This window comes from Elephas maximus, chromosome 1 (assembly GCF_024166365.1).
Source record: "Elephas maximus indicus isolate mEleMax1 chromosome 1, mEleMax1 primary haplotype, whole genome shotgun sequence".
Taxonomy (NCBI): Eukaryota; Metazoa; Chordata; class Mammalia; order Proboscidea; family Elephantidae; genus Elephas; species Elephas maximus.
This window is the reverse complement of record NC_064819.1, coordinates 12500904-12523550: the sequence shown is the minus strand read 5'-3', so window position 1 is coordinate 12523550 and position 22647 is coordinate 12500904. Positions and strand designations below refer to the sequence as shown.

At 43.4% G+C, this 22647-nt stretch overlaps 1 protein-coding gene across 5 annotated transcripts in view; it reads left to right on the top strand.

Moving 5' to 3' along the window:
• Positions 1-16941, top strand: part of ILDR1 (immunoglobulin like domain containing receptor 1) — a 35913-nt gene extending 18972 nt beyond the window's left edge. Inside the window, exons 4-8 of one of the 5 annotated variants that reach the window (XM_049877804.1) lie at positions 2399-2518; positions 2789-2935; positions 10891-11022; positions 11237-12051; positions 15950-16941. In XM_049877804.1, coding sequence (XP_049733761.1) covers positions 2399-2518; positions 2789-2935; positions 10891-11022; positions 11237-12051; positions 15950-15991 — 1256 coding nt within the window. In that variant the 3' untranslated portion in view covers positions 15992-16941. Of the gene's footprint in view, positions 1-2398; positions 2519-2788; positions 2936-10890; positions 11023-11236; positions 13540-15949 lie in introns of those variants that run through there. The other 4 variants (XM_049877831.1, XM_049877795.1, XM_049877821.1 and 1 more) reach the window with 4 other exon arrangements.
• Positions 16942-22647: the final 5706 nt, after the last annotated feature.

The window sequence follows — 22647 nt, the reverse complement described above, 5'->3', positions numbered from 1 at the left end:
AGGTTGATTCTACTTTCTCCAAAGCCAGGAGGATTAATTCTAATCTGTGCTCCAAGGCTTAAAGTCTTTTTAATTAAGCAGGTCTGTCTTCCAGATTCTGAAGGATGAAGCCCTCATTGGTGATAGTCCCTGCTCTTCTGTTTTTTTTTTTCTCTAATTTTCAGGTGGACCATTCACTACCCTCCAATCCCAACAACCTTTGGACCAAACCTTGTCTCTTTCTTACTCCCACAGGAAAGCAGTATTCCTCCTTGGTTTTTATTTCTGCCTCTAGACTTCCCAAAGCTCTTGTTTTCTGATTCTTTAATTAATGCCTGTGTTTGCGTCATTTGAGATGACCCTGTCCAATCAGCTCTTGGGTCATTTAAAATATTAACATATGATCATACCTCCATTACCCTGACATCCCTAAAATACTCTGTATCTCCAATAAAAATTGAGGCAGACTTAAAATACACGTTAATCTTTGAGGGGGAAATTTCCCTCAAAGCACTTTTGCCATTCTTCCAAGCCTGGGGAAGCTTGTGTCTGGGGAAAGAGGTGGGTCTGGAAAACTTTGGGTAGGAAAAGTATTGTAGGAATTGACGTAAAAAGAGAAGGAAACAGAAGTCAAAGTTTGTTCCAATATTGCGTGACCTTACATTTTTGTTTCATTTCCTTTTTGACACACAAATAATAAAGAATTGCAGATGTGACTCCTAACTGTGCAGGAGCAAGTCTTTAAGAACTTCAGGCTGTTTCCTAGGACTTACTGTATGATAGCAGGGCAGCCGTCACACTGAGACATGGAAGCTGTGGACAGGGTTTTAAGCCCTTTCAGGGTAGAGAAGGGTCTTGTTCCTCTTCAGGTCTCGCACAGTGCCTGACATAGCGCTGGACCCACAGAAGGTCTTTAATAAACGTTTGTTGAATTTGCTAAATTTGAACATATATGCTGTCATTCATTTATCTTAATGGGGTCGCACAGCACTTGGTGCCCAGGAGAACTGAAATTCTTTCCTTGGTTAACATTTTATTCTTACTTATTCAAGCTCATTTTATCTGTCCCTTCAAGATCCAGAGGTATCTTTTCATTTGCAGCTGGTAAGGGATCCAGGCTGTGGCATTTACCACCCAGTTTGGAGATGACACACCTAAATTTAACCCATAGGTCAAGAGCTGTATTTATTGAACCTTTTAGTGGCTAGGAGCACCACCTTGAGGCAGGGAGATGTGGTTTTGAACATACCTCTGCTACGCATTGTCTGTATGTTATTAGAGAATAATATAGCTTTTTTGAATGTTGGTTTTTCATCTGTAAAGAAGGCTAATAATCATTTCCCCTGTATGTGTTAGGATTAAGTTTGGCTGCAAGTAAATAAAAGCCCAAAATATCAGTGGCTTAAACAATAAAGAAGTTTATTTCTTTGTCATGTATAAATTCAGGGATAGACAGGCCAGGACAAATGTGGTGGCTTTGTTCCAGTGGTCCTCAGAGACTCAGGCTCCTTCCAGGTTACCAAGAATGTCATCTTCTTCCTCATGGTCCAAGATGGCAACCATCACACTTGCTTTCCAGATAGCAGAATAGATGAAGAAGGAAGAGCTATGGTGTTCACAGACCAATTTTTAGAAAGTTCCTGGGTGCCATCATGTGGTCCTTACATCCCATTGGTTAGAACTGAGTCCCATGTCCACATCCACCTGTGAGACAGGATGGGAAATATTGACTTTACAGGTAGTCCCCGACTTATGACATATTCGAGTTACAACGAACCACACTTATGATCATCTGTTTTTGTTTTGGTAAATCTTATTGTTAATAATATATACTACATCATGTAGTCTGCTGATGTCACATATCTGTAAATTTATATGTAACATTTACAACCCCCAAGACAAATAAAGATCAGATTTATAAAGATACTGACAACGAAAGGTAATAATAATGAAAGCTAAAAAAAAATAAAATGAGGTATTCGACTTACATCAGAACCGATTTACAATGGAGTCATTGGAATGGAACCCCATCATAAGTTGAGGACTACTTGTATTCTGGTTGGTCATGTACGTGGCCAAAATTCTATGACCTTGGGAGAAGGGAAGAATAGACACTAGGAGACAACTAATAATGTCTACCTTACCCACTTAAAGAGTTGTGGTGAGAGTTAAATGAGGCAATATATCCAAAATTCTTACAGTGTGACTGGTAGGACTCAATGAATGGTTGGGTCTACCATCATTATGCTGTTAGAGAAATAGGAAGATCTCAAAGGAAGGAATCAAAACCATTCTCTGAGCTGTCAAGGGGCCCTTTTAGGATGTGGAAAGACAATGTTAGAGTCTTGAAGCTACCATGATTCAGAACCCATTGCCCTCTATTCTAACTGCTGGCCTGTTCTCCCTTCTTGCTGTGCAGGAGCAGATCTGGTGATTAATGAAGTGATGTGGTGGGACCACGGAGTGTATTATTGCACCATTGAGGCACCAGGGGACACGTCAGGTGACCCGGATAAGGAGGTGAAGCTCATCGTCCTGCGTAAGTGGTGTTGGAGTTTTCTATCCGGCCACCCACTACTATGACACTTTTACATAGAGGAAAAACAAAAACAAACAAATTGGGTTGTTGGTATGGAATTGCCAACCTCTGAAACTCTCTTATCAAAACCAAATTATTTCTTTTCCAGCATATTGCTCAACCTTAACCTGTAGGTCGAGAGTTGTATTTATTGAACCTCTGGAATGTTAGAACTGGAAGCACCTCCCTGGATATTTTAGTTCAACCCCTGCTCGGCTTCTCACCCCACAGACTGGCTGACGGTGATCTTCATCATTCTGGGAGCCCTCCTCCTCCTCCTGCTGATTGGAGTGTGCTGGTGTCAGTGCTGTCCTCAGTATTGCTGCTGCCACATCCGCTGCCCCTGCTGTCCTACCCGCTGCTGCTGCCCCGAGGAAGGTGCGAGGGGAGAGCCATGGGAGGAGGTAGTGCAGAGCCCCAAACAAACAAGCTTCACACGCCTAGGTCAAAATTCTGGGTCCTTCCAGGTTCTTCTCCATACTTTCTCCTGTGACTTTAGCCTCAGCCATGAAAATGATGCTTGGGGAAGCTGTAGGGCCACATGGAAGGTGGCTGTCTGTCCACTTCCTAGGCTATCAGATGAGGCCCCTTTCAGTTCAGATACTTCTGCCTGCTGGTGGCATTTCCGTGGTGGTCCTGGTGTTTCTGTGCTCCAGTACTTGCTCCTGGCACTGACCTTGAGGTGGCTGGAAGGAATGATTTGAATGTAGCAGTGAGAGAGAAGACACCTCCTTAGAGATGTCTCAAAAAGAACAGATCAGAGAATGGTGGAAGAGCAGTGGTTCTCAGACTCAAATTCACAGCAAAACCACCTGGAGGGCTTGTTAAACTCAACTGCTGGCCCCACCAACAAGGTTTCTGACTCAGTTGGTCTTGTTGGGGGGCAGGGGGCCTGAGGATTTGCATTTCTCCAGAGTTCCCAGGTGATGCTGATGCTGCTGGTCTGGGGGTCATGTTTTGAGAACTCCTGCTGGCACAGTGGTTAAGATCTCAGCTGCTAATCAAAAGATCAGCAGTTTGAATCCACCAGCCACTCTTTGGAAACTCTGTGGGGCAGTTCTACTCTCCCCTATAGGGTCACTATGAGTCAGAATTGGCACCATGGCAACGGGTTTGTTTTGGTGTTAGAGCAAGGGCAAAGGGAGCAGAAGATCTCACTTTTAATGTGACCTTTCTTTGAGCTGAAATTTGACCCCTTAAAACAGAATTGTGATGTGTCTTAGGAAAGTTGGCTACAGAATACAAAAGAGTAAAAAATTATTCTACAAAAATCTTAGTAAATAGATGAAGTGGAATCAACTGCTCTAAAGGGAAGTAGTTTTGGTTTTCAGTTTTTAATAGCATTTCCTTTTCCTGATAATGCAAGTAAAGTACTACATTGTAGAAAATTCGAGAAATGCAGGAAAATATAAAGACAAATATGAGCTCCCAGAAATAACCACTCATCATTTTGGCCCATTTGAAAGGAAAATTTTTAAAGGAAAAATAAGAAATTATCTCTTAAGATAGAAGCAAAATCTACAATGTCAAGGACATTGGTCTGAGTTTGGTTTCAGACCTATGTTCTGAGGTTGCTGTCTTACAGGAAAAGGGAACTAACTTTTAATGGATGTCTACACACACACACACAAAAAAACAAACTCTATGTGTAGGCCCTTTACATATAGTTCCACAATGAATCCTCGTAACAACCCTAGAAGGCAGGTCATCCTTATTTAACAGAGAATGAGACTGAAGGTCAGAGAAGTTACATAGCTAGTAAGTAGTCACAACAGTGCAGTGTTGTAATCCAAGTTCATTTGACTTGTAAGTGAATGTTTCCAGTAACAGGGCCCTGTCATGACCTCTGTGTGTAGATCACTGAGGGATTGGCTGAGATACCAACGAACTCCTTAAAGAGAAGGAAAATAGCAGAGAACTCAATATTGGGCCATGGGGCTCCTCACCTTTGAGGGGCCTCAGAGAGAGGTGCCATGGAGAAGTCACTATTACTTAAGTAGTAATATGCAGAATGAAATGAGAGAAAACCCTCCCAAGATGCCAACTTAGAATCCCTAGGTCAGTGGGCCACTAAAAATAGGCAGGACTGGGGACAAAGCCAGCATGCATGATGAAGGCATCTACTGTCACAAAGCTGATAAACAGGTTCTGGGGAGAGTGGTTTCTCCTAAGTGGTTAGAATTTATTTAAAAGAACTGGTAAAACAAAGAAATACATGCCACAAATGAAGATCATGGGATCTGAGCAGATGAGATCACTTTCAAATCAAGTCACAAAGGGCAGATTGTCCCGAGAAGTTTGGTGACAAGAGATTGACAGAGGGAACAGGAGTTGTTAAGGAAAGCTCTTTTATGGGGGATTGTTTGATTTTTAAAATCAGAGACCCCTAAGTGTGTTTGCAGGCAAAGAACCAAGTCAACAGACAGTGAGTGAAGTGAGGCATTCAGAAGTGAGGTGATGCCAATGACCGACCTGACTGGGAACACAACAGAGAGTCCCAGACGGAGCGGGAGAAAAGTGGGGCGCAGAACTCAAATTCTAGTAAAAAGACCAGACTTAATGGTCCGACTGAGACTGGAGGAACCCCAGAATATGTGACCCCTGGACTCTCTGTTAACCCAGAACTAAAACCATTCCTGAAGCCAACTCTTCAGACAAAGATTAGACTGGATTATAAGACAAAATGACTATCGTGAAGAGTGTGCTTTCTAGTTCAAGTAGAAACTAAATGGGCAGCTCCTGTCCAGAGGCAAGATGAGAAGGCAGAAAGGGACAGGAGCTGGTTGAGTGGACATGGGAAATCTGGGGTGGAAAGGAGGAATGCGTTGTCTCATTATAGGGAGAGTAACTAGGGTCATGTAACAATGAGTGTATAAATTTTTGTATGAGAAACTAACTTAGCTGTAAACTTTCACTTAACGCACAATAAAAAAAAAAAATGGAAAGGAAAAAGAAAAAAAAAAGAAGTGAGGTGATTACAGAAGAGTGGTGGAGCCAGCGGGAGTGATGTCAGGCCCACAGTGAAAGGACTGGCTTTGGAATGGAAAGGAGAATACTGCCTGACCTCTGCACAAAGAGGAAGTCATTAAAACGTGGAGGAAGATTAACACATAAGGGAGGAAGCCCGGGCAGCTCATGCCAGCCTGTCTCAATTTCAGCAAACCAGAATTCTAGACCCAGAAGGGAGCTTCGAGAGGGATGGTCAGTGGTTCTTGAAATTCTCTGGCCACAGCCCACCTCCCTAAGCTGTTCCCACTTTCCAGTGAGAGTTAATGAAGGGCTAGCCTACCAGTTGCCGTTCCAGTCAAGTCTGGCTCATAGAGACCCCATGTGTGTGAGAATAGAGCTTTGCTCCATAGGGTTTTCAATGCTGATTTTGTGGATTGCCAGGCCTTTCTTCTGAGGTACCCTCTGGATGGCTAAACTTCCAACCTTTGGATTAGCAGCCACGCACGTTAACCATTTGCACCCCCGGGAACTAAAGGACTACAGAGAGGGAAAAATGACACCAAATTTTAGTAACTCCTGAGAATTCGCTTAGTAAACAAGCCACAATGGAACTTAGAAATGAAAGTTTTTAAATTGTACCTTGTTTTTTCCATGAGAACTGAAGAAACAACTTTCATCCCTAGATCATTGCTGGTCTTCCTCCCCAGAGAATCCGCTGGACTCACCCTGCAGTGGGCCACAGGCTACACTGAAAAACTCTGATCTACTCCAGCCCCCCACCCCTCAGAACTGAGGGAAGCGAGGCCCAGAGAGACTTTTGCACAATTACACAGCTTGTTAGTGGTGGGACCTGACTAGACCCAGGTCTGTCGACTCCATGTCACCGGCTAGTTCTTCTTCAACAAAGGTGTTGTCATCAGCTGAAATTTTATGGGGAGAATAGACCTGAGAAGTGTGAAAAGCTTAAACTGCTGTTGTAGAGGAGGGAAGGTGAGGTCAATAGAAGATCAGTCAAGGATGGCCCTATTGGGAGGATGGTTATTTGAGACGGGTGGCCTGAATGTTCAGTCAGCTCTGGCAGCCTAGGGCCAGGAGTGGAGGAAGCCTGTGCTGGTGGTTCCCTAAGGCTGAGAAATGGCAAGAGTTCAAAGGAGCATGGAATTCTAGAATGCTCCTGAAGATATCACTGAAATGGCTGGTCTGTAAAGTTAGATGGGACTGATAGTATGAGGAAAAGGGGCAGGGCTGAGTGATCAGGGGTCAAAAAGAGTACAAAAGACAAGCTGTGTAAGAGTGGAAGTGAATGGTAAAATCAGTTATGGGCAACTGCAGTTGGAGATCTTCAGAAGGAACCAGCTTTGCGTGGTGACTGGCACAGGTGATGCTGGCTACCGGGGAGAGGTGCAGGTCTCCGAGGAGTGTGAGAAGAGGTGTTGAGGTCATTTTTATCACAAAGGGGAGGTCTTATATAACATGCCCTTAGCCCTGGTTTCCCTCAGAAATGAAGAAGAGTCTGCCTTTGGTGGTTTAGTCTCAAATCTGTGCTTTTGTCTCCTTTCATGGGGACTTAATAGCAAAAGAAGTGATTTATTACAGCGGCAAGAACCGTTATCTCTTGAGTGTCACATATTAGGCATTTCATGTGTTTTATCTCATTTAACCTCAACAGACTAGTGAAATAGGTATTGTTATCCCCAGCTCACAGATGAGAGGATTGGGGTCAGAGACTGAAAACTCACTCAGGGTCACGCAGCTAGTACATGCTGGGATTCAAGTTGAAGTCCATCTGACCCTCAAAGCTTGTATTTGAGAGACCTACGTCCCAGGACCTATTTCTGAAAGTGTTGCTGAGAGCCCTCAACAGTCAACTACCAGATGACTTCCTGCATTAGAAATAGGGAGCTTCTTAAAAACACAGACTTCTCACCCAGCATTAGACCTACTAAAAGACAAACTTTGGGAGTGGGACCCTGGAATCTGTATTTTTAACAAGCTCATTAAAGGTGACTAAGGCAGACTTTGGAGCTTTGGTGGCACAGTGGTCAAGAGCTTGGCTGCTAACCAAAAGTCCAGCAGTTCGAATCTAGCAGCTGCTCCTTGGAAGCCCTATGGGGCAATTCCACTCTGGCCTATAGGGTCACTATGAGTCGGAATCGACTCCATGGCAATGCGTTTGGTTTTGTTTTGTTAAGGCAGACTTTATTCCGTTGAGGTTCAAAGACGACTTATTGGAAGTCTTTTGAAGCTTTGTTACTTTCTGTCTGTGTTTCTTTTTTTATTACTTGTCTGATTCCCCATTAGATAAGCAACAGAAGCCCTTAGATAGTCCAGACTTCTCCTTGGGGCTGTTTCAGGGACAGGAGGGCAAGGGAGAAGCCTGGAGACTCTATTTCCATTTGGCTCCCATCTGTGCTAGTGCATCAAGGAAGGGAGAGACCATGGGGAGAATGTTGTAGCCAAGAAGGGAGCATGGGGGGAAAGGCAGGGAATGACAGGAAAGCTAGTGCAGGACCTGGAAGGGTATTTAGGGAGTTATCGCTGTCTACTTTTACTGGGGAGCATGGGGTAAGCCCACCTTTCCCTTTCCCTTTTTCCTCTACTGAATTGGGGGAGTAGGAGAAGGAAGTGACCAAAAGGGCAAATGGTACCTTTTAGAGGACACCAGGATTTAATTTAAAAGGGGGGAGGTAGAGAATAGGGTTGTCCCAGTGGAAACAGGTGACCCCAGGCCTTGAAGGCAGGGACTAGACTGGAAAGATAAGCAGCTGAGTTGAAGAAAAATGAACTGAGGAGGTCCCCTTGGGGAGAGTTATTTGCTTCCTCACAGAAATAAAGGAGTCAGGGACTTGGCATGGTAGGAAAAGCACAGGCTTGGTGTCAGACAGTTGCGTGTTCGCACCCTGGCTCTGCCAGTCACCATCTGGGAGACCTTGGGCTGGGAAGGTTACCTCTCAGCCCCAACTTCATCTGACTCCCACATTAAGAGATGTCTCTGAGGATTAGTTAAACCCATTGCTGTTGGGTCAGTGTTGGCTCACAGAGACCGTATAGCTCGTAGTGACCCTACAGTTCATAGTGACACTATAGGATAGAACAGAACTGCCCCTTAGGGTTTCCAAGGTTGTAAATCTTTATGGAAGCAGACTGCCACATCTTTCTCCTGCAGAGCAGAGCGGCTGGTGGGTTCAAACCACCAACCTTTAGGTTAGCAGCTGAGCGCTTAACCACTGTGCCACCAGGGCTCCTGAGAATTAGTTAGCATATGTAAAATGACCAGCACATATTAAACAGAGCATTATTGTTGGGGGCCGGTAGAGGGAGCAAGCAGAAAGGCATCTGTTAGCAGGGAGAAGAAGAAAGTGCTGAGCACAGGGACTTGTCTTCAGGGAGTCTGGAGGGCTGTGTGTTGGCATGCAGGTGTGACAGGTGTGTGAAGTTTTGTAAGTTAGCACCTGATTTCCTCGGGGATGAGCTGTGACTTTCTCTGGGGCACAGGGCAGCAGCTCCAGTCGTTTCTGGTGACTACTGCAACCACTTCCTGTTGTGCTGGAAGCCTGTTTCACGCTTGGAGCCTCTGGGAAGCCCTCCAGTTGCCCCTTTGCTGCTGCCTTAGCAAAACCCCCATCCTGTGTAGCTGGGTCCAGAATGCCTGCCTTCCACCCTCTCCCACTGTGCCAGGAGGGAGCCTCAGGCCCAGCTCTGCTGCTTCAGGAAATGGACTGGATAGCACCTAACAACAACAACAAGGGCTTGGGGAAGCCCTGGTGGCACAGTGGTTAAGAGCTTGGCTGCTAACCAGAAGGTTGGCAGTTTGAATCCACCAGCCGCTCCTTGGAAACCCTATGGGGAAGTTCTACTCTGTCGTATAGGGTTGCTATGAGTCAAAATCTACTCCACGGCAATGAGTTTGGGTGTTTTTTTTTTTTTTTTGGTTAAGGTCTTGGGGAAGTAGCCCGGTGGTGCAATGGTTAAGTGCTAGGCTGCTAACCAAAAGGTTGATTCAAACCCAGTAGCTGCTCTGCAGGAGAAAGATGTGGCTTCTGTAAAGATTAAAAAAAAAGCCTTGGAAACCCTATGGGGCAGTTCAGCTCTATCCTGTAAGGTCACCATGAGTGGAATTGCCTAGACTTTTAAGGGACTGGAGGGGGAGGACCAAGGAGGTGAGGGTGCCAGGTTGTGGGCCGCCCGTTTTCTCAGCCTGAGGCAGCAGTTTCCTGCATTTCCATGCACGAGAACATTTCCTACATGCATGGATAGGCAGAGACCTTGGGGAGACACGTGGCACTCAGTCAAAATGACCTTGAAATAGAAATTCATGAACAGAAACAACTAAATGCTTTTGTTTTTAATTTGCACTTACTTTTACTGAGTGGGTTATATACTTCAGGCCAGCTGTCTTTAAGGGGCTGGAGTGACATTGCTGTTGATACCTCATGAAATGGTATTTCCCCTCCCCCTTCCCACTCACCACTTGAGAGATTCCTGCTGCTTAGGGAAAACCCCAACACCGAATAAAGTGAGGAGAGGAGTTTAAAGAATTCGCTGGAATCCGCTTCAGCTTTTTGCGTTCCCTCTCACTTTCTTCGCATAGGTTTTCTCCCACCCCGGGCTGGGGTACAAGCTAGAAACACACCCTTCAGTCCTCCCTTTACCAGCAATTCTGCCCACTGACCTTCAACTTCCACATTCTTCCCTTTTTTTCTGCCACTCTGAGCAAGCATCCCCGAGCATCTCTGGCAAGCCCCCCAAAAGCCCCCAACCCCTGACTCACAGCCTTCTCTAAACGCTTTGCATCTGTACTTTCTATTTCTGGCCTGTGACTGAGGGCCTTGTCGGCCTGTGGGGGAGATTTCATTGCTGGTATCCATGTAGCTACCTGTACATTTTAGGTGACCTCGGAGACAGGTAGAATGGTGAAATGTTTTGAGGCTAGGGAACCGACTGGACAGCACCTAACAACAACATCAAATTTGAATAATACACCTTCTTGGGGTGCAGGAGTTGCAGTTTTACCTAGGGAAGTTATTCCAAGCTCCTTTCCAAAAGGGCAGTTGATTTACTACTCCCTTAACTTTTAACCCTATGCTGTGGGTCATACAAATGGTTCACGTGTTTCACTGCTAACCAAAAAGGTGGAAGTTTGAATTCACCCAGAGCCACCTTAGAAGAAAGGCCTGACAATCTATTGTAAAAAAAAACTCAGCCTTTGAAAACCCTGTGGAGCACAGTTCTACTCTGACACACATGGGGTTTAAGATAGGTCATAATGGACTCGGAGGAGAGAAGCTGGTCACTTGGCAAGGTTGCTAGGTGGAGAGAAGTGAAGTGGGAGGTGTCGAGCTTGCCCTGGCTGAGGGTCTGCATTTCTCCTTCTTCCCCTGCAGCCCTGGCCCGCCACCGCTACATGAAGCAGGCTCAGGCCTTAGTCCCTCAGATGATGGAAAAACCCCTGTACTGGGGGGCGGACAGGAGCTCCCAGGTTTCATCTTACCCAATGAACCCGCTGCTGCAGCGAGGTAAACCTTGCCAGAAAATTGAGGTGGGGAGGGCAGAGGGCAAGGGTAGGAACATGGGCTGATCGGGACCTCCCTGGCCAACATGATGGGTATTTTTGTGACTGATGGGAGGGGTGGGTTCAAGCTAACTAACGTGACCTTTTAGTGCCCTGATTGCCAGGAGCGCTGTTTTGGGCCAGCAGCTCTACATGTTCTTATCTTTGTTTCCATTCAGATTTGTCTCTGCGGTCCAGCATCCCACAGATGCCAATGACCCAGATGGCTGCTCATCCCCCCATTGCCAAAGGTGTCCTAGAGTATTTGGAGAAGGAGCTGCGGAACCTCAACCTGGCTCAGCCTCTGCCACCTGACCTCAAAGCCAGATCTGGTCATCCCTGCAGCATGCTGTCCTCGCTGGGCTCTGAGATCGTGGAACGCAGAATCATCCACTTGCCCCCACTGGTCAGGGATCTGCCATCCTCACGGAGGACCAGCGACTCCCTGCGCCAGGAGTGGCTCACCCAGATTCCCTCTGGACCCTGGGATCTGAGGGAGGGGAGAAGGCAGCACTACTACTCTGATTTCCACCAGGAGCCCCAGGACCATTGGCCAAAGCCCTGGGCACTGGAGCAAAGGGAGCTGGACCATTCGAGGAGTGGGAGGCACCGTGGCTCCAGGCTGAACGGCTCACCCAGGCCCTGGTCAGACAGGGACAGCCTCAGTGATGGCCCCTTGTCCAGCGAGGCCTGTTGGCGGTCCAGCCGCCCCCCTCCCAGGAGCCACTGTCCAGAGAGGCCCCACAGGCCCAGCCCCCGAGAGAGTGCCCAGAGGCACAGGAGACGCAGGCACCGCAGCTACTCCCCTCCACTGCCCTTGCGCCTCAGTTCTTGGAGCTCTGAGGAGGAGAAGGAGAGGCAGCCCTGGAGCTCGGGAACCCGCCACCGCTCACACTCCCCAGACTGGCCTGAGGAGAAGCCACCCAGCTATCGCTCACTGGATGTCATTCCAGGCAAGAATGGCAGGAAAAAAGGGAGTGTGGAGAGGCGCTCGGTGAGCCTGGGGCATCCTGCTGAGGGGCGGGCATGGGCAGAAAGGACCTTCCGTGGCTGACACGGGCCTCCTTATATGCCACCACCGAGGGTGCCTCCTTTCTGTTTTGCACAAACTGCCTGGTGGGCTTGGTGAGACACCACTTGTTAGAACTAGTGAGTACAGGGTGCTAGTGCAGAGTACAGGGACGGGCTTGATGCTTAAAGAGCCTCGTCCTCACTTTCACTTCACAGTCCTGTGAGGCAGGCCAAGCAGGTCTCCTTGTCACAGATGAGGATACGAGGCTCAGAAAGACTGAGCAGCTGGTGAGTAGTGGAGCCAGGGGTTGAATACAGGCCTTTATGGCTAAGGCTTGAAATGATGGTGTGTCTTTAACGTTGCCACTTCTCAAAGTTGTGCTGCCATTGCTCAAAAACATTCATGAACTGCCTTTAGAGCCAACTTACAAGCTACCCACGAAAACCTATTGCTCTATTTGACTAAAATCCTATTCTCTTTGCCTCTCTGAGGTAGTCAGAGGGACATGTAGCAGGCTCTGAGGGAAGTTCCCAGAGTAGAAGAGTATTATAGGAACAAGACGTTTCATCTCTCACGGGCTTGCAAGAATACAACTCTCATTTGGAAGTACAAGCTCTGCTGTGGTTTGTTTAAAAACCAATCACATGAATGGTGTACGCAAAGGAGCAGGCACCTCAGGAGTGACACTGCCGTTCTGCAGGGGCAGAGTCTTGGTGAGAAGTGACCTGTGGAGGAAAGTAGTGAAGGCCAGCAAGTATTTCTGAAACAATGGATAACAATTGTGTCTTCTTCTCACAGATGTCCCATGAGAGAGGCAAAGACCAGTAATATGAAAACAGCCAGCCCTTGCTAAGTGGTTCTGAGCTACGGTCTTCTAACCTTATTTAATCCTCACAACAACAACCCTGTGAGGTTTATACTGTTAGCCTCATTTTACAGATAATACTATTTCTTCCATGTTACCAGTAAGAAAATTGCTGCCTGAAAGACAACACAGAACCAGGACAACGACTATTTACTCATATTAGTGACTAAACATGGTTTAGTCAGTTATCTTCATTTTAACAACAACAAAAAAATGTGACTTAAAAGTTAGTTTTTGGCCTAAAACCCAAATCCTATTTCAGTTATTTTCCTCTCTGTCAGTTAAATTATGGGGCTCCTTGTGAGAGAAGGTTAAGAGGGAGGGAGAAAGAGGGTAATTTTTTCATACCAATTATATTCTGATCACTGGCTTAAGCCCTTTCCAACCCTTATTTTATTTAGTCCTCACAACAACCCTGTGAGGCTCAGAGATGTTAAGTAACATGCCTAAAATCACAGCCAATAGGGAGTAAATCTAGAATTTGGACATAGATAGCCCTTTTACTCTTAACTCTGTGCCCTTTTCAGTAACTCATAGAGAGAGAAGACTTTTATTTATTTCTGATTTTTTGGAAATATTACAGATTTCTTTATCATCAAGGAGTCACACCAATAATTTTACAAAAAAAAAAAAAAAAAAAAAACCCACAAAATTTATTGTAAAGTTGCTCCTGAGAGGCAAAGATTTTGTTCGAGATAATTTTAAAAGCCCTTATTGTGTTAGGTCTCTCAGTGATCTCTCTCAAAGAGTTATCACTTCATCACATTCCACTTTCCACTCAGTTTCTGACAGTGCCTGAGGCCCTAGGCCAAAGCTTGATTTGGCAGGTTTGTTGATTCGAAAGACAGAGTTTTTAGATTTTTTTAAATTGTACTTTAGATGAAGGTTTACAGAACAAATTAGTTTCTCATTAAACAGTACATATTGTTTTATGACATTGGTTAACAACCCCATGACCTGTCCACATTCTCCCTTCTCAGCCTTGGGTTCCCTATTACCAGCTTTCCTGTCCCCTCCTTACTTCTAGTCCTTGCCCCAGGGCTGGTGTGCCCCTTTAGTCCCATTTTGTTTTATGGGCCTGTCTAATCTTTGGCTGAAGTGTGAACCTCAGGAGTGACCTCATCACTGAGCCAAAAGGTTAGGGTGGGAAGGGGACACTGTCAGGAATTCTCCAGTCTCTGTCAGGCCAGCAAGTCTGGTCCAAAAAACACTTTTTTTCCTTTTGTTTGTAACTTGGTATCTGACTGCCCTCTTTCCTCCTATCCTGGGTGGGGCTGAATGCTTTGCATATTTGTTACATTCTTGGCCTCTGAAGTTCTTCAGGCTTGCAGGTAACCTTAAAACTTATAATACCATTGGGCCAGTGGATGGTGACCTTTGATTGCATATAACTTGAAGGTTCTGTTTAATCCTTGAGTTGATAAAATGCAGCATGGTTCTTAAATCAAGCTTTCAGCAATTATAGTTTCACCAAAATTTTTATAGAATATTTATTAAAAATACTAAATGTTCAGAGTAACTTCAAACAAAAAAACACTTGATTCGCATGGTACTTTCTCTTCAAGAGTAATGTTTAACAAGGGGTACAAACAAACAAGGACTTTTTCATGCTGATGATCTCATAGAAACCCAGAACAGGTGAGAACCATTCTCTGCACCCAGGAGAAAATGGAAGTTATGTTGAGGGATCACCCACCCGATTCCAGAACAGAGATCTTCTTACTTCACATCTGGTGGCCTTCTCACTCTACCAAAGCTACAATCACAGAAATACAAGAAGCAATAACTTTACATTTTTAACTCCAGTGCTTAGAGACTGAATGACCTCTGCATTCCTGCCCTCCTTTGACAAATTATGTTTCTTTCCAATCTGGCCCTAGCTCCCCAAGGCATTTCTGGTTTGTTCCAAACTTGGCCTAAGCACACCTGTTCTGACTGCATTCTTTTTTCCCCAAGCTAAACTCGAGTTTTCTGTAGAGTCCCAGGTGTTTTTGTGGTTGTTTGTTTTTGTTTCCTCTTTCTTTAACTCTTTGATTTAATTTAAAAAAAAATTATATCACAATTTTTGCTCTGCTTTCAATAAAATGTCTAGTCCTTGATCATGTCTAGATGTTCCTTTAGCAAGCCCTGGACAGGTACTTTTTGCCACATTTCGTTGCTTTCTTTCATATCATAAAGCATTCATCCATAATATCTTGATTACTTAGTCCACGAAACTCACTTTGCTGATAAATTGGAAACACATAGATTTTTTTTATAGGAACATGAATGTACATACATAGCAGATGCACCACAGCTGTAAATAGTCAACAAATAGACAGAATGAGCCTCTACAATACATCTGTTACATTCCTGGCCTCTGAAGTGCTTCAGGCTTGGAGATAAACCTAAAACTTACATAGTTAGAGAAATACCGGAAGTGTAAACCATAGTCCTTGCCCTCGTGAAGCAAATGTTTGAACAAAAATCAACAGGAATAACTTCTGAAGACAGGCCACTGAGTTTGGTCAGGAAGTAGTGATCTCTGAAAAATAACCTCAGAGAAATACTGAAGGGTGAACGTAAAATGTTTTCATAAAGGGTTGGGAAGGAATGGTTCAGGAGAATATACATAGTGAGGAATAGGAAGCCTGGGACATACCTTCATGAATGGAAGGTAGAGAGATGGGCTGATTGGCGAACAGAGTGTCTTCATTTTCGGCCTAAGAGAAGCTTTAAATGTTGAAAACCAAGGAGGCAGAGTGAAGGAGACTGTAAGACATTTTCAAAAATAAAAGGTACTTGAAGGAGGCCTCAGGGAGGTAGAAAGGAGGGGGAGCCTAAACCTCTGGGAGAGATTGGCTTCAAAGAAAGAGTCCAGGAATATTTTTTAGGTTCAGGTTTGTTGTCCCAGCAACCACCACTCACCCAGGATTTGCACCTGAATCAAGCCCACCTTGTGTATTGTATGCATAGACAATGGCACTCTCCCCTCAGCTGACTGTTTTGTGTGTGTGTATGTGTTTTATCCCGCAGGAGAGAGACAGCTCCCATAGTGGAAGGAGTGTGGTCATTTAGCCCCCAGGGGCACAGCATTTGGCTACGTCTCAACTCCCGTGTGTCATCGGCAACAGCATGGCCTAGATTTCCTGCTGACTTGAGAAAGTCATTGCAAGTCTGTGCCAGTTTTGCTTTAGATTTTGAGAATCAAATAGAAGAATTAAAAAGAGAAGAATTTAAGGAATTAATGACTGTAGTTTTAGCTTTGGTTCATGCTCGCTGCATATTTATATAGTCTCTGACTTGTAATGGACCATAACTAGGATGTAATCTTTCAAGAACTTCGTAGTTTGGGTCTTCAACTAGGTTACACTGCTCAGGACGACAGCTGTTCTCAAGGTGAGAACTCGGCAATCTTTCTGAAGGAACCAAACCTGTTTGAGAAGCAGTAAAGCTATGCAGTACTTTAGGGAAATATTCCATGGGAACTTGTCTCCCTCTAGTGCATATGTTGAGGGTTCGGCCCACATAAGGAGTGCACCCATGCTGTCTCCAGGCTGGGTGCCGAGGGCTCCTGAGTTTCCAGTTGGAGATGGCTCAGGAAAGACCTCAGCCATGTGCTCTCTCATGGGCTATGTATTGCAAGTGTAGAAAATCAGAGGGAAGCATTTTTATACCAGCTTACCCCTGTCCCTTGTTTCCCTCTTACTCTTTTTTGCCTCTATATTATATGTTGTGTATCCTGGAGCCCTGGTGGGACAGTGGTTAAGAACTTAGCTACTAAGCAAAAGGTCGGTAGTTCAAATCCACCAGCTGCTCCTTGGAAACCCTATGGGAGAGTTCTACCCTGTACTGTAGGGTTACTGTGAGACGGAATTGACTTGATGGCAGTGGGTTTATGGGGTTTATTATGTACCCATTGAAACCACTTTAAATGCTTCTTGGGAACAGCACAGTATATAAGTAAATAAGAAAGACGATGTACTGGATTGAGGATTCTGTCCCAAATAAACATCTGTTTTTCTACTTTGGTGCACTTGATTGTATTAAGCCTTTTTGCTAAAGCTCAGAGCAGAGACAGGCCTGAATAGTTCTGGAACCATCTTTCTCCTGGTACCACTCAGCATTTCAGAGTTAAGATTTCCCAAGGAGACGCACCCATACCAGATCTTACACTTAGAGAACCCCAAGAGGAGGGGACAGTGCCCTTCCTGTAATAAGCTCTTCCTATAATACGCTAATAGGTTCTACCAACTCCTCCCATTTTCCCCAACCCCCTTGGTGGTTTCATTAATCCATTTGTGCTGGATGAGGAGATTGGAAGGAGATTGCCTGAAAGGAGGTGTGTGTGTGTGTGTGTGTGTGATCCTCAACAGTATCCTTATATTTATGGCCCTAAGCTCAATTTGGATCCTGGTGTACTAGCATATCCATTTTCTCCCCAGCCTTATTAACTTAATTACATAGGTTAAATGCCTGCATTGGTCAAAGGTTTCTGTGAGATTTTTGATATCCATATATACTGGGCTTAAATTAGTAAAACAAGAAATATTTTAACAATAATAAAATTTAGTAGCTGAGGGACAAGATGGTGTAGACCTGTTTTTCCCTACTCCTCCCCCATAAGCACAACTATAAACCCTGGAAATTGCACAAGAGACAACTGAAGGAGAATCCAGAAATGTGCTAAGAAGAAGATGAACTAATTTGGGAACCCAGGACCAAACAAAGAGCACAGAGGCGGGGTGTATTGCATGCCCACAAACCAACAGAAGGCCACTAAGACCTAGCGTTTTCTGACTCCCAATCTAGCAACAGAAGGTAGCTCATTTTCCTATGTATTGATTGGGAGTCCCCTGGTAACATCAGGCAAGGGGGATCCACTGGGAGCCACACCAAAAATAAGCAACTAGAGGAAGCACTATCCTTCCCTGCTGGGCCAGAGACTCCCCTTTTCCATGGAGGGATACCGAAGTAGGCGTATAGAATGGGTAAGAGACACGCAGGTGGCCTTGTCGAGGAAGCTCTTTGTCCCAACTGGCCTGAGGCTCTCCTCCCCTGCCCAGAGACACCAGGGCTGCTAGAGGATTCCACCAGACTCTGGCACCATTGAGAGATATTGGATGGCCCAAACCAAACCAAAAAACCCGTCACTCTCGAGTTGATTCTGACTCATACAGACCCTGTAGAACAAAGTAGAATTGCCCTATAGGGTTTCCAAAGCTGTAAATCTTAATGGAAGCAGACTGCCACATTTTTCTCCTGTGGGGTGGCTGGTGGGTTTGAACCATCAGCCTTTCGGTTAGCAGCTGAGCACGTTAACCACTGCACCACGAGGGCTCCTTTTGGTGATTCAGATAGAGAAAATTCCTTCTGTTACTTCAGACAGCACTAACAGAGAGACCAGTGGGAGCCCCAGCACTCCAAGGACACCAAAAAAAAAAAATACCACAAAGGCTCTGAAAATTAAATTGCTGTTGGAACCATGACTCACAAAAGTAGGCTAACAGCAGTGTGCTAAACCTAAACAGTAACTCCCTGTAAAATAAAAGATTTAAATAGGAGCCAGAGTCTCCTAATACATAAAACGTACAAGATGCAACTAAAAAAAAACAAACCTGTCATACCAAGAAGCAAGCAAATCAGAACTTGAATGAGAAAAGGCAGTCAGCTGATGCCAACAATGAGATGAATCAGCTGTGTGCAATTTATCTGATAAGAATTTTAAAGCAGCCATCATAAAAATGCTTCAACAATTAAAAAATTTTCTTGAAAAAAATAGAAAATCTCAACAAAGAAATAGAAGTTATTAAAAAAAATGTAATTATGGAGCTGAAAACTAGAATATAAGAAATTAGAAACTTGCTGGCTGGGCTCAACAGCAGAGTGGAGATGATGGGGGATGGTATCAGTGAATTTGAGGACAGAACAATAGAATTCACCCTTTCTGAACAACAGAGAGAAAATAGACAGAAAAAAAAAATGAACAGAGCCTCAGAGACTTGTGGGACGATAACAAAATAGCATAGGAAGGCTAGTTTTTATTTTAAAAAAAGAAATGAAGAACTTAACAGAAAAAAGGAAATTAAGGAGAAACTGAAGGAATTGCTAAACTTTGAATCTTTTATTATGAGAGATTTTTATTTATTTAAAGTGTCCTCCCAGATTATTAAAAAAGGAAACATTGAGCAGTTGAAGTCACTGTGCTTTAAAATCTCAGGCTTCAAATGGACTTGATGGCATAAAAATGAGACTCCTAGGTCTCTCCTACTTCCTCTAATCTCTCTGCCCTTCACCTCACAACTTGTTTTGCTGTCAAAGTAAAACAGCTCTTCTGTCAAAGCTCCCAGTTATGTTTATTTTAGAAAACCTGAAAAAGAAACTTTTAACCTTTAACCAAGGTTATTTTACAACTTCTTCAGATGTGATACAAAAAATTATCGTGGCCATTTTAAAAATCTAACACTCTTCTGATCTTTTATAACTGTATGGAATAAGAAGCTGTGTTTTTCTTAGACAAAATTTAGAGTTCATTTTAAGTATAGGAACATCAAGACACAATTTAGGCAAGCCTTTAGACTTTTTAAAATTCTCTCAAGCATTTCACAATTCTTGATAAACATAAAGGTTTATATTTCAGATGAGACAGTCTAAGAGCACCAGAATATTAATTTCTTTAACTTGATTAGCAAGAAAATACATCAGAGAAATTTTAGGTAGAGATAAAGCATAGGCAAGTTTTGTATTACTGGTTACCTCATCTGAACCTCATTTAAAGTTGAGGACACTGGTGGGTCAGTGGGAGAATTCTCAACTTCCATGCGGGAAACTTGGGTTGGAATTCCAGCCAACGCACTTCATGTACTGCCACCATCTATCTGTAAGTTGAGGTTTGTGTGTTGTGATGACGCTGGATAGGTTTCAGTAGAGCCTCTAGACTAAGACAGACTACGAAGAAAGGACTGGTGATCTACTTCCAAAAATCAGCCAATGAAAACTCTATTGATCACAATGGTCTGGTCCACAATAGATCACGGAGATGGCGCAGGACTGGGCAACATTTTGTTCCATTGTGTGTGGGGTTGATATGAGTCAGGGGCCAGCTCAATGGCAACTAATAACAACAACAACAGTAGCCCAGCCAAGTTGACACAAAAAAACTAACCATCACGCCTGCTATGGTTCATTATGAGAATCCTGCCCCTTTTGTGTTTCTATAACAATATTCCATTGATGGGGGTTTGCCCAATTTAGCTGAACTTTCTCTCTACTTTTTAATCTTAACAGAGTAGATGATAGCATTTATGGAGTGTCTGTTACCCCCAGTGCTTTCACATATTATTTTATTCTCTTAGAAACTATTAGACAGGTTATTATCACACTTTAACCCAAGACTCAGAGAGACAGTTTCCCAGGACTGGAGACACCAGAAAAAAAAAAAAAAAAAAGGATGCGAGGGTACAGAATTTAAGTGAGAAAGGTAAGGCAGAGATTGGTCTATGTTACAATACCTGTTTTTCTCTATAGATCAATATGAATTTGGGGAGAGTTGACATCTTTACCACATTGAGTCTTCCAAATCTTGAACACCTTTTTTTAATTCTTTCCTTCTACTTTCTTTGGGTTTAATTTGCTTTTCTCTTACTAATTTCTTAAGATGTATACACAGATCACTCATTTTTCAGCCTTTCTTCTTTTATTAGCTATAATTTTACTCTAATCAAAATTGGAGCTACAATCCTTTAGTTTTTCTGAAGGTAAATGGAAAAGAGACTAAGAAGCCAAGAAATAAGCCTCTGAAAAACAAAACAGAGTTTTGGGCAGTTTTGAAGTGCTGGTGTAACCAGGATTAGAGCTCATGAACAGCTATGCAGATGGCGCTCTGATGGATGTCCCAAGCTCTCAGCTGAAGCCTTTGAAGTGTTATATCCTAGAAAGGGAGTTAAATCAGTGTAGACCAATCCTTGCCGAAATTGCGACCAGTGCATAATCAGCTTAATCTCTGATTAAATTAAGGTGACCAGTCTCCTTGATGGAGCAAAGGAAAAGTGAGCCCTCTCAGGAGGGAAATAACATCTAAAGCATGTACAATTTTAACATGCAAAGTCTAGAATTTAATTAAAAATGACCAGTCATGTCAAGACATAGAACCAAAACCAACAAGAAAGCAGGCAATGAAAACATGCTCAGTTGTTCCAGACATTGACGTTATCAGACAAGGGCTTTAAAATAGTTATTTCAAGAAAACAGAGGAAAAGGTGGAGAAAATGGATGAAAAGACAGGTTCTTTCATCAGGGAATTGGAATCTATAAAAATAATCAAATGGAAATCATTGACTTGAAAATAAAATAACTGAAGTTAAGAAGTCAATAGATGAGTTTAACAGTCAATTAGATACAGCAGAAGAGAGACTGAGTGAACTGGAATACAATTCAATACAAACTTTATTGAGACTGACACGCAGAGAGGGAAAAGCATGAAAAAATAGAAAAGAACATAAGAAACATAAGGATAGACTAAAAATTCTAACTTAATTGTAATTGGAGTCCCATAAGAAGAAGAAAAGAAAGAGAATAGTCCAAAAGCAATATCTGAAGTGATAATGGCTGAAATTTTTCCAGAACTGATGGAAGACATCAAGCAACTTATTCATGAAGCCCTGAAAAAAACCAAGTAGGATTAATGTAAAGAAAACCATATCTTGGCACATCATTGTGACTCTAATGAAAACCAAACTCAGAGAAAAATATTCTTTAAAGCAGTCAGAGGAGGGGGTTATATTATTCAATTTTTAATTGATCTGGTACAGACTCCCTAACAGAAATAATGGAAGCCAGAATATAAGTAATGAAAGAAAATAACTGCCAATCTGGAATTATAGGCCTAAAAAATACACATACCAAAAATATCCTTCAAGAATGAAGGAGAAATAAAGATGTCAGAATAATAAAACCTGAGAGAATACATCCCAAACAGAATTCCACTAAAAGGACTACTAAAGAGAATTCTTCAGGCAGAAGAAAAATGATCTCAGATGAAAGCATGCAAATGCAGGAAGGAATGAAGGGTAACAGAAATAGTAAATGTATGGGTAAATTTAAATGAATATTGAGGGTATGCAACAAAAATAATATTTGCCTTCTGGGGTCTAAAATATATGTAAAATAAAGTTGCATGAAAGTAATAACACAAAAGGTAGAAGAGAGTAAATGGATCTTCAATGTTCTAAAACTCAAGCATTGCAGGGAAGTAGTTAAATTTTTCATGTATATTTACTACAAAAAATCTGGGATGTATGTAGTAATCCCAAGGATAGTCACTAAATGTAAAGTAAGACAATATATAACAACAACAACAAAAAGCTCATAGTGGGGGGAAATGGAGCAAAAATATTTGATTAATCAAAACCCACCTATTGCTATCAAATTGATTCCAACTCACAGTGACTCTGTAACTGACAGCGTTAAACTTCTCCCTCTCCTGGAATGTAACTGCCCTAGAATCCCCAACCTTGGGGAGCTTGATTTGAGATATAGTCTCCAAATTCCTTGCTTGACCGGCTTGCAATAAAGTCTACGTTGTCTCTCTCAAAGGCCTGGTGTCTCTCAAGTGACTCAAGGGGTCACACTGGGCAAAACCCACCCTTATCGGGTACAACCCTACAGAACAAAGTAGAACTGCCCATAGCTTTTCCAAGGCTATAAATCTTTACAGGAGAGACTGCAACATCTTT